At 43.1% G+C, this 12,469-nt stretch overlaps 1 protein-coding gene and 1 long non-coding RNA gene across 4 annotated transcripts; one reads left to right on the forward strand and one right to left on the reverse strand.

The window, feature by feature from the left end:
* Positions 1 to 2,458: 2,458 nt before the first annotated feature.
* On the reverse strand, positions 2,459 to 5,910 carry arl4aa (ADP-ribosylation factor-like 4aa). Of its 3 annotated transcripts, none has more exons than XM_056443845.1 (2): positions 5,811 to 5,910; positions 2,459 to 3,996 (listed from the first exon to the last, which is right to left on the reverse strand). In XM_056443845.1, the coding sequence occupies exon 2, from the start codon at positions 3,882 to 3,884 to the stop codon at positions 3,231 to 3,233; it is 654 nt and encodes a 217-aa protein (XP_056299820.1). In that variant the 5' UTR covers positions 3,885 to 3,996; positions 5,811 to 5,910; the 3' UTR covers positions 2,459 to 3,230. The 3 variants fall into 3 exon arrangements, with proteins under 3 accessions (XP_056299820.1, XP_056299819.1, XP_056299821.1); XM_056443844.1 differs by lacking the exon at positions 5,811 to 5,910 and adding an exon at positions 5,082 to 5,179; XM_056443846.1 differs by lacking the exon at positions 5,811 to 5,910 and adding an exon at positions 4,975 to 5,042.
* Positions 5,315 to 10,991, forward strand: LOC130212713 (uncharacterized). The gene is made up of 3 exons (XR_008835401.1): positions 5,315 to 5,458; positions 6,813 to 6,855; positions 8,118 to 10,991. It is a non-coding gene; the product is annotated as an uncharacterized LOC130212713 (long non-coding RNA).
* Positions 10,992 to 12,469: the final 1,478 nt, after the last annotated feature.

The raw sequence follows: 12,469 nt of genomic DNA on the forward strand, positions 1-12,469 counted from the left end.
AACGACTTAAACCCACAACTGGAAGCTTAACATTAAGGATTGTGTCTATGTTAGTCAAATATACTGTTTTGTTTCATTTTAACACTAACATTTGCAACATCTTGTAAGGCAACAGTGGCTGAGGCTCATGGGTAATGTAGTCTGCCATATGGCAAACATAGTTTCTGATAAATTAAGAAACAATTGAGAGGAATAGAGCTGTGTTTGTGTTCTTGAGGGGGCGTGTCTGTGTGGACCATCACCGAGGATGTCATTAATTAAGAGAAAACTCGATGTGGGAGTTCAGTGTGGGGAGAAATCCTCTCGGCTCCGTCCAACGCCGCTGCTCCACATGTGTTCTCATCAAACACACACAAGGTAGAACATTTTGTACAGTCTTCAGCGCTGCACGCCGCCCTAAAAAAAACCTGGCAAACAACTGCCAAACTCGGTGGTGCCCGAGGCGCGGCGGCGGCGGCGCACTGCGAGAGCGGCAACGGGAAGGAATTCCTGCACGGATGAGCTCCTCCAAATAAGACACGGAGGATTCATGTCGGACCGGAGCGCCTTCGTGCCGAGGTTAGCCGGTTAATGCGCGGCCCCTGGAAACGAGATTTATTCGTCCCTGAAATCCACCTTTCACCGAGGACGAGGCTGAAAGGCTCGAGAAACGGGATCGGACATGAGGGAGCTCTCTCTCTCTCGCGCTCTCTCTCTTTGCATGCGAGAACACAAAGTGATTATGTGACCCGGGGAAGTGATTTCGGTGGTTTTAGAACATATTAAAATGAGCCTGCGAGAGACAGGTAACATGCTTTTTGATTTACAGAGGCAATAAACAACAGTAGTCACCCCCCGGTGAGAGCCTCAGCAGATCTAAAGACATGGACCCAAGTACAAACAAGGGCCGAGCAGGAAATGACATTAATTGATGTGCATGCACACACACACACACACACACAAAGCTGACGTGGCTTTCTGAGAGAAAGGAAGTGTAATCTGGAAAAGGGAGAATGTGCCTTTGGCCTCAGTTTCCTTCCTTGGAAAAAAACATTTGGGAATTGAGCTTCTCGACATGAAAAGAAACAAAAACATGAATTCGTCAACTTCTGACAAAAGAAAATAAAAAAGGGGGCATTTCTGGGAATCAATACGCTCGGTTCGAATATCCAGCCAGGGCACTTCGGTGTCATCTGCCTCACTCACTGTTGCCATAACTCATGCCCTCACTCCTCCTCCTCCTTCTCCTGGCTTTTAACTATCCGATGAAGTAAAAAAAAAAAAAAGCCACAAAACATTCTGTTGCAGCTACAAAGTCATACAAATGTATAAAGATTCATGAAGACGTTCATTTTTCTATGTTAAAACGCAACGGCCCCAAACCCCCGAGACACGGCATCAAAACCCCACATTAAGGTCACGATTATCACGTCTAACTGGAGCGGATATTTATACGGCGAGGAGGAGCACCAGTTATTTTAGAAAAGCCAGCTGCGACACTGGGCCGTCGGGCTGCAAATGTTTCAAAAGGAATGGGGAGGCCAAATGGCGTTGGAACACCGGACTGCATACACACCCAGCACAGAAATACTGGGTGAGGAGTGGACCCCACCGGCCGGTTGCACTGGAACCGGCCTCAGGACCGGCCCAGCGGCATTTTTCAAGTCCCGATGACGGCCTGCGTTGGTATTTTCCGGTTTTCCGTCCTCATTGTTGTGCACCAGCTTTTAAAAAATGCGCACAACGCCGCGTCATCAGCTCGCTAAGACCGTCGCGCAAGTCGGCGCACGTATACCTAGGGAGGATACGAAAAGCATCGTATGGATATGAATGAATGTTGGTGGTGGGGGGGGGAGGGGCCAAAGGCGCTGATTGGCTGCCACGCCTCCATCAGTCTGCCCCAGGGCAGCTGTGGCTACTGATGTGGCTTACCACCACCGGGAGGACTGTGTGACTACTGGACTCTGTAAAGCGACTTCGGGTGTCTTGAGAAGCGCTATATAAGATGAATGATTATTATGATATAAAAGCTACGGCCTGATAATAAAAATAAAAAAAGGCACGACACGGTTTCATTCCAAAACCAGTGAGCGCTCCGGCCGGCACACGATCCTTCAGGTGTTGGGCGTGTTCCCCGAGTCAACGCGACCATTGTGCAAGTCGCCATGAATGGAAACGGAGGACGTTTTCAACAGTGATAATTAGAGCAAAGGTTGTCGGAGCGACGCACGCGCTCTGGGTTTTAGTTTCACGTTTACGAGCGACGGGACACCTGGTTCCAGAACGTGTGCCGCGGCTCCACTGCCATTTTAGAAAGAACAAAATCGACAGATGTTTTTACGGAATTGCTCGTTTGGTGGCTCTCGACGGACACACAGCCGGCTGGCAAACAGCCAAATTAAATGAAGGTTACAATCAAGAACCACGTCGTTTAAGAGAACACACAAGTGGACGTAATAACAGCCTCCAAACCACCGTCGACGTTGCTCTAACTATGTTTTATTAAGCAAAACACAATGAATAACATGTCTCGTGACGACGTGGCCAATGTGGACCAACTACAGTAGCATCTGTTGGATTTTGCCCAAACAGATCGGTAAAATACACAATATGCTCTATTTAGAAACTTTAAACTTCATACGAAGAGATACTCTAAAGTGCTTTAAAAAAAAAAAATTATATATATATACACACACATATATATATATATATGTCGGGGGGAAAAGACAGCAAGCATATTGATGATGCAACAATGCATGATAATACTTTTCTTTCACAGAGAAAGTCCAGTGTAAAAAATAAACGAGATAGAACAACGTATGAAACAGTTACCGTTGCTCCTCTGGTGTAACAATGTTCATTCACTCTTTTACCAAATAAACCTTCAACGACTTTTCTTAATTCATGTTTTTTGGCAACGTTGATTGGAGCAGCCGCTCACGATGAAACATCCGTAACCTCCGTCACCCTTCCAGACCTCAAACCCTCATCGCTTTTTCAAAATCCACACCAACTCTTTCGAGCAGAACCACACGTGTCTGAATCTTCCTCGTCGTCATACCGCATCCCTTTCAAAAAGAAAAAAAACGCCACTTCCTGATCAAAGGCATCATCACGAGACCCGGGAACTTTTTTGGACTGATAAAACTCAGCATTTTTGTAAAATTTGGACCCGCAGTGGATACTCATCTGTACCCACCCAGGAGAATATCCTTTTTGTTTCCTTCACATATAACAAGCCGGCGAGTCTTTTATTTAAAATAAAAACTAAAAACATTAATTTGTTTTAAAAATCGCCACGACTTTCTATCTCTTTTCTTCTGCCGCATCGCCTTCCTCCTTTTCAGGATCATGTCGTGGAGTCTGTCCAGGCCCTCCCGGAGCCCATCGCCTATGATGGCGCAGGTCGGCTGCAGGTGCCAGGGAGTCGCGGGGCCCAGTTCTTTAAGCGCCAGCAGTTTCTCGATCTCGGCGAGCCCCAGGGAGTTCCTCAAGTCCTGCTTGTTGGCCACCACCAGCAGGGGCACCCCTTGGTTCTCAGAGGTCTTGGCGATCTTGTGGAGCTCCGTCTTGGCCTCCTCCATGCGCTCCGCGTCCACCGAGTCCACCACGAAGATGATGGCGTCCGTGCATCGCGTGTACGACTTCCACAGGGGCCGCAGCTTCTCCTGGCCCCCGACGTCCCAGAAGTGGAAGGTGGCGGTCCGGTGGGCGCCCAGGGACACTTTGACCTTCTCGGCGTTGAAGCCTCGGGTGGGCACCGTGTTCACGAACTCGTTGAACTGCAGCCGGTACAGGACGGTGGTCTTCCCCGCCGAGTCCAGGCCGAGGATGGCGATGTGAAACGACTGGAAGAACGGCACGTTTGAGAGGAAGCCGGGTTGGTCAGATAATCCGTTCCCCATCTTTCCTCATGAGGAACGGAGCGGCGGTTTTGGGGGAAGACGCGATCCAATTCCGGCCCGGCTAATAATCCTCAAGAGCTGCCGGTATTCCCAAGACGACTGCAGCGATTACCTGAAAGCAAACGGCGAGCGTTACTGTGGCTGGAACACGGACGGCGTTTGAAAAAGATGATGCAACTTTGACACGTGGCGATTGCCGGATAACAGCTGATCATGTCCTGATAATTTCCTGCTTGCTTTAAAAGATGTGATCATTGCGTGAGCAAAAACACAACTAGTTACACAACAGCATACATCTAAAGTTTGTCAATGCCATAAACTGCCAGTCAACTCCAAGTGCTTTCAACTTTTTTTGATTGTACTATAAAAAAAGTTAAACAGTCTCCCTTTAAAGTGGCACCTATCAATAGTTTTTTTTTTAAATCACAATGTGTAATGTCTCTATCATAAAATCTGCAACTCTAAGAGCATGCAAAAACATAAATAGAGAAGTATCTTCTTATCAGGTTATGTTGATTGTGAAAGTGCAAAGGCCTTTTAGGGTTGTTTACTTTAGCTATCGGGACCATTTTCCTACGCAACAGTTTTTCTTTGAGGAATGAGTATTCGCGTGGGAGCGATGACCGAAACATACGGTATGGGCGTATTCATTTTTTCCTGTCACTCAAAGTCCACAGTCGTGCGTCACATGCTAGAAAACATCCGTTATGACCATATACGATACCTAATGTGATATCACAATTACATTATATATATTTCCAGATACACACATACCAGCTGTAACAGAGCTAAAGCATTATCCAACGTACCATGACAGAACATGTTCTTGCATTCCAGACTTAAAGTTACACAAAAGCCCCCTTAAATCCCAAATACTGTTTCCCAGCCACCATAGTGTTTTAAGTTTAATGAATTCCTCTCACAGGGTGCCACCTAACATTCCACGAGGGGCCTATCTGCTATTTTGCAGTGTTTTACTGTATTTTCACAAAATATCGTGTTATATCTCAAATTGTGATTTAAAAAATAAATTGTTTAGTCTCAGTATATAATCTGGATGTTACATTGCATCTACAATGTGTCTACCTACCAGTCTGAGCCATCTGTAGAGAAAACATACAACCTATTCGTCTCTGAACACACACAAACACACACGCGGTCCTCTCCTGCGATTAAACGGCATGAAATGCAACTCACGCTGTATTTCCACCTCGTATGGTCGCAACGACGAACACAATCCTTCCTTTAGAAACGGAGACACCCTCCCTGTCTGTCCTCGGTGTCCCAGTGTGGCTCTGCCCGCTGATGACACTGCTGTCAGTCTGGATCAACGCCCACTCGAACACTGCGGACGCGCTGCGATTGGCCCGCGCACTCCGCTCCCTGCCAGCCGATTGGCCGAGACGGCTGTCCGTCACGCCATCTTGCCCGGGAACCAGGATCACCTGTTGCTCCGTCTGTCCGTCACACCATTTTTTTAATTTAGCTATCTTTTGGCATCAATCATTTATCGTTATCGATCTGAAAACAGATCGTCAGCTATTCGATGAGTTTTAAATCAGCTAGAAAAAAAGGTGAATTTCATTAAAAAAAGTTGCGTAATGTGAAATGTCTCGAGCTCACTCTGTTAACGTTTTGTTCACCGTTGATAAGAAATACGTCAGGTTTTGACCAAAATGTCGTTCGTGTCGTCCACATTACACTTCGGCGCGCCAGCTAGTCGGTCTACAATATCGAGGCTTCCGTATTGCGACTGTAGTATTGTGTCTCCGCATTATAACACACACACGCACACACACACGGACATTCCGATAGCGTTAAAAAGATAAAACACACACCGCCATTGCACGCGAATGGACCGAGCTAGCGCGCGCGCTGCGACCGTTAACGCGTCAGAAACCCGCTACAGGTGAAATGTTAACGTACCGTGGATTCAGCGCGGCGAGTCGGCGTGTTTTCCCTTTTCTGTCCGTTTGTGCGCGGGTCTCTTGTGTGTGTGGAGGAGGGTGCAGAAACAGCGCCGTGTGTGTGTGTGTGTGTGTGTGTGTGTGTGTGTGTGTGCAGAAACAGCGCCGCCCCAAAACATCCTCGTGTTTTTAGCTAGTTTGAAACGATTGGCCCGAGGCAGGAAGAGCACCACGCTCCCGGCAGCCCATTACGACCCATTATGACCCAGCTTCTTATCTTTAGTGGGTCACACAACCCTCTAAATAGAGTTTTTGTTTACGTTAACAGTGAGCCAGGAGATATAAAAACTAAACACGAAGAAGAGGTTGTGACTAAACACGAACAGTGTAGAAATACTGCTTTTACAGGTAATGTCTTGCACTCCAAATTATACTGAAAAGTATTAGCATCAAATATACTTTCAAAAAAGGTTCTCATTATGCATACCTGGCCCCAGATTAAGAAAAATATTATTGAAATTGATTTATAGTTGCTTTAATATGTACATTGATTCAATATGGCAGCTATTATAGGTGGGGCTTGTTTTTTTCTATACGGTCAGGAAACGAGGGATCAATAAAGATTTATTTGTGCCCTTAAACATACATCATGATTTATTTGTTAAATATAATGTGTATTATTGATACGAAGCTGCAAAGCAATAGTTAGTAGTTCCCCGACTGTAAAATAATTGTAGCAAAAAGTAAAATATTTGCCTTTAAGGGATTAGAAGTAGATACTATAAAACAAATATACATTAAAAAAAAAAAATTATAAACACAAACAATGATACAATAAAATGACCATAAATCTGTGACCGTAAATCTGTAATAAAAACAAAAGGGGTAAGTCCGTGCTAAATGTGTATCGCTTCCTTTATAGGGGATTTATTTGACAGATTTGAGATTAAAATGATTGTTTTCCCATTTATGTTCTTTCATAACTCTTCTCTAAATACCTTTTTGTGTTTTTCCTGTCCAGATTCTTCACAACTGCCGTGCCACTGGAGAGACCAACGCCTCCAGTAAGTAGCATCTCTACTCTCCGTGCATGAGATGGAAGCTTTCATTCATTCCATTGTTTGGTATAGAGAGCAAAGGATCACATGGGATTAAAAGAAGGAAAACACATGGCGGCCCGCGGGGGTCACGTGATATGCTGCGACGACTGATATTTCTTTTCATTTTATATTTAGTCTGCGAGTTATGCACGTCGTCACAGACGGCTCGTTGAACACGTGTGCAGCTATTTCAGATATGCTTCGAAACATGTGCAGGCTTCGCGTGTTTAGAAGTCTTGGGAATCGGAATGGGCAGCTGTCAGCGGACCAATGGGCTTCGTGATGCGGCGCCGCGACCTTCACGACCCCGCGGCCTTCCTCCATCACCTGAATATGTCACTTCTATTTAGTCCTTTTCACATCTTCACAACTTTACTGTAACTTAGACAGTAGAGACAACGTTCATATATATATGTATATATGTATATATATATACTACCGTTCAAAGGTTTGGGTTTCCCATGAAAACTCACACTTTCATTGATCAAATTAATTGCAAAATATATATAGAAAATATAGTCAAGACTTCACAAGGTTAGAAATAATGATTTGTATTGGAAATATTAATGTTGTTCTTCAAACTTGTGGCTCAAAGGAAGGCCAGTTTTATAGCTTCTCCTACCAGCATAACTGTTTTCAGCTGCGCTCACATAAAAATAGTTTTCAAGGCTTTTCTACCGCTCCGCTAGTCTTCTAAGGCGATAACACAATGTACCATTAGAACACTGGAGATGGGCCTCTACACACCTCTGTAGAGACTTCATTAAACACCAGAGAATAGTCATTTACCACATTAACTATGTATAGAATGTGTTTATGATTAATTTAATGTTATCTTCATTGAAAGAAACAGTGCTTTACTTTGAAAAATAAGGACATTACCAAGTGATGCTAAACATTTCATTTAAACCGGATTGAACCAAAATCTTTTCCTGCAAGACGGTAAAAAAACACTTTCAGAATAAATAAATGATTACGTGATGGTAGTTTGAGCCCTTGTTGTCAGGAAATGAAACAGTGAAGCGGTTCTTCCTGTAGATGTGACAACACTGACCGTATATGAGGCTGATTGTGGATGCCGAAGAGGGAGAATGTGGGCTCTGCAGGTTTATGCATGTCCATTCTTTCCTTACTGTCCTGTGAATTTAAGTTTGACTCTGATCTGGGGGTCCGAACTGGAAAAAGGAAAATATATTCATCCAGTTGTGTCATTTCTTCTCTTACAGCGGTATTTAAAGATGTAAAAAACGCTCCACCCTCCTCCAACAAATCTTCTCTGTGCGCTAATTATTCTCTGTGCATATATTTAACAAAAAAAGCATTTGTTTCAATTTTGCTCGCACAAATGAAAACATTTAGAAAAGTACATTCAAAGACGAAGTTTCAGCCAAAAGTAAATCCGAATACAACGACTAACGGTGAAGTTCATCCACTCACTCATGGTCACGTTTGTCAATTTGAAATTCCGGTTCCCAGCATCTCTCTTTTGTACGTGGTAATTATTTCTGGAAGTTCCTCATTGAGCTCCAATCAGCGATAAAAGAACATTCGAACACATCAGAAGGTTTTTACTTTTGGGTTTACCGCCATCTAGTGGCCAAACCAAACATTACAACAACAGAGATGTTTGATGTACTCAAAGCCAAAGAATGAGTGAGACCCCTCTTGCATTCAACCATCACAGTCATGTGGTTTGGGGTTCTTGTAAGGCACAGGAAGGAACTTCCCGCCCTTTGTCGAACGAGTCCAGAGCATCGGGAAGCCGGTGTGACGCGATGAAGTTGGGAGATCGGAGAGGAACATTCCGGTCCTCTTTTGTCCTGGTTTGCAGTTCCAGCATAGTTGTGATTTTGTTTGTATTTTGATCACGTCTTTTTTCCCAGCATAGCTGTGATTTTCTTAGTTTCCTGCTCAGCAGCAACTTTAAGTTGTACTTTGTTTCTTTGGAATTTTTGGGGACTTCCTCTGTTTAAATAAACCCTTTTGATTGCCCTGAGTTTTGGAGTCGTGCTCTCGGGTCCTGTTTTTGAGTCGTGACACTCGGCTGCAGGAACAGGAGGTTCACGTGTGTTTATCATCGTTCTCTCTGTCCTAAAGGAAGTCTTTTCACTTTTACATTCGTCTTTCGGAGACTCTTGCACCAGAGACGTTTTATTGACGTTCTTCACGTAGAAAGAAGATGCTTGGTGTTTTCCGATTTGCTTGAATCGCGATGGAAACACACGTTCACGCCGACATGTCGCCGTGGCTCATCTTCCATTTTGGTTCAAATGAAATTCACGCCGAGGCAAAGCAGGTTAATTTGTAACATGTGAAACACCTCTTAACCCTCCTGTTACCTTTATGGTCAATTTGACCCCATTCAATGTTTAACCCTCCTGTTACCTTTATATTTACTAACATATTTTACCCTTGGGGTCAATTTGACCCCAGCAATTAAAACCTCCAGGAAATTATTAGAATTAATATTCCAAGTTTAAGTGTGAGGTACTTTATGTTTGTTTGTTGACTACCTAAATAGCCCTTTAAATATATAAAAAAGTTGATATTTCTTATATGTTTGACAGTGAAAAACAGCCTGGGGTCAAATTGACCCCAAAGAACACCGACATTAAACATTGAATGGGGTCAAATTGACCCTAAAGGTAACAGGAGGGTTAAAACAACAGGGAAATTTAAGGTGCTTTACTTCGGCCATAAAAGATATTCATAAACAAAAACACATCAATTGGTTTTCAAAAGAGTAAAAAGGAAGTAGAAGATGATCTTGAACAACACATTGTGTTCTATCATCTTATAATATTTGTCCTAAAATAACTAGTAACCATAGCTGTCATTAGGGCTGGGCGATATGTCCATAATCTTCTATCACTATATTGGTCATTTTATGACTCGCTTTGTGGTAATATTATAGATGTATTAGCAAAATGCAATTATACCATGGTTTTGTATACTGCTGTGTGAAAGAACAGAGTATTATCTCATTTGATTAAGAAATTTAGTGCAAATAAAAGCAAAGTGCAAAGCAATTCGAGTGATGTATTTGTTATTATTTATTTAGAGGACCCAACTGCGCATCAGGAGATCTTTATACATGAATTCTTCACCATATGATTCTATTGAAAGACGATATATATTTTCATCCTGATTCATCGCCCAGCCAGCTGCTCCACATGCAGTGGATTAAATAGAAAATATGTCCCTCTGAAATGTGAAGTAGAAGTATAAAGTAGCATGAAATGAATGTATACGCTGGTTGGATATTTCCCACCACTGTCAGAGAAACGCTTGTGAATGAACATGTAATGTCACTTGACTTCCACTAGATGGCAGCATACCACTCTGGTCATGGAAGTCAGTGTCCCAAGTGGACACAAAATTAAATATAATCTATAAATACAGGCTACAGACACATAGATGAGCAGACGGCACAACCCGATACATAATCCAGCAAAAATTGGTGGGCTCCATAAATGATCACAATTTATGAAGCTTATGTAAATCACTGTATTGTTATGAGTCATTCCAGGGGGAAACGTCAGAGGTCATGGCTGCTGCCCCCACCCCCCCCCCCCTCTCGCCGGTCATTTGCAGAAGGAGCAATTGGGTCCATTTATCTGTGCTACACTACTTTATATATTAGGTTATTTATTAGGTTAAGAGACCTAAAAACACAAATGAGTCAGTATTTTTCCTCTTAAAATTAAAGACGGCACCGTTTTATCAATGAAGATAACATTAAATGAATCATAAACTCTCTCTACATAGTAAATGTGTTAATGACTATTCTCTGGTGTTTAATGAAGTCTCTACAGAGGTGTGTAGAGGCCCATCTCCAGTGTTCTAATGGTACATTGTGTTCTCGCCTTAGAAGACTAACGGAGGGGTAGAAAACCCTTTTTATGTGAGCGCAGCTGAAAACAGTTATGCTGGTGAGAGAAGCTCTAAAACTGGCCTTCCTTTGAGCCACAAGAAAACTACGTTAATATTTACAATATAAATCATTATATCTAACCTCGTCAATGTCTTGACTAGATTTAGTTGGAATGCTTCAGCAGTCCAACTATTGTTCTTGTAATCTTTATCTTTAATAAACTTATTATTCTATTTCTTCCGTCTGTCTGGAAATAGCTAAAATATTAAATGAATAACTGAAAACGTCTGAATTTAGCTGAAAAATAAAAAAATTCAAGCTGAACATAGCTTTTAATTCGTACATTTCCAGTGCACCCCGTCCATATTTATTGACTAACTTTTCCTGCCGTCATCAGTTCATTCCTTCTGTGCTTCACACTGCGGTACCGAGCTCGACTAGTGAGGCGAGTGACCTCCTCCTCCTCCTCTCTTCGCTCCTGTGCAGTCGCTGGCCTTCCTCAGACTGCCACGGCCCGTGCTGCACCGCGTCCCCGTTGTCCGTCTTCTCCTCTGACTTCTTCAGCACTCGGCCTGAAGGAGACGGAACGGGACGGTCAGAGACGAGAGGCATCACAACATCAGCTTAAACCCACAGCAGTTGTGACAGGGTTCATGCACATGGGGACCAGTGGATTTCAATGACTTTTCCAGGACTTTAAACTAAATTTCAATGACCAAACATTACGTGAAATCTCGGTGTAAACATGAAAGTGAGAAAATGTCGTATTTAAACTAACTGAGAATTAAAAAGCTTACAGTATTACAAAGAATCTGAAAAATTTAAATATGTGTATGTGAGATTCTGAACACTAATAAAATATAAATTTAATTTTTTTTAAAGCAAAACAATATATAACCTTAAATGAACCAAATGAATGAGACAATATTTTTGATTCAAAGAATAAACGTTTATATAAATATTTATTCTTTTAATCAAACTATTGTTTACCCCTAAACTTGTGCCGCCAGTATGAGAGCGTACGCCGGCTTGTATTTTAAACGTCTTTCTTTTAAAAACATTAATTATTTCAAACTTGGCGTAAATGAACATGTGAATATAACACATTTCCATGACTTTTTCAAAACTTTTGGGATTACATTTTTTTTCAAGGATTTTTCTAAGCCTTGAAATAACCATTTTAAAATGAGATGATTTCTCCAGGTTTTCCATGACCGTACGAACCCTGTTTGAGAGTATTAGAGAGGCTTTACTGCATGGAATAACTTTAGCTTGATGAGCGAGGGTCCTTGGGTTTATTTGCGTTTACGCACGTGCCGAGAGGTGAGGGTGTGTGTTTAAGGCGAATGAGTGTGCGGCACCTAACGATGAGAACACAACCTCCGTCTGCGAGCAGGGCTGGTGGGGCAGCTGGACGCCGGACTGCCCGGGGGCCACCGGCTGGACTCGGTCGGCGCCCAGCAGCAGCATCAGACACATGGGCCCGTACACCTCGCTGGCGCTGGCCCCGGGGACCTCCACCTACAGCACCACTGCTGCCACTGAAAGGAGCAAAACATTTGGCAACAGCAAACAAAACGGTCCCCTAGGGGGGCCATTACAGCAGGATTCATGCCTATTAATGAGGCCTCTGTGTGTGTGTGTGTGTGTGTGTGTGTGATGGGTAACACACTTACTGTCGCACACAAATTAATGTAAAATGAG

The sequence above is a fragment of the Pseudoliparis swirei genome, chromosome 22 (assembly GCF_029220125.1).
Source record: "Pseudoliparis swirei isolate HS2019 ecotype Mariana Trench chromosome 22, NWPU_hadal_v1, whole genome shotgun sequence".
NCBI lineage: Eukaryota > Metazoa > Chordata > Actinopteri > Perciformes > Liparidae > Pseudoliparis > Pseudoliparis swirei.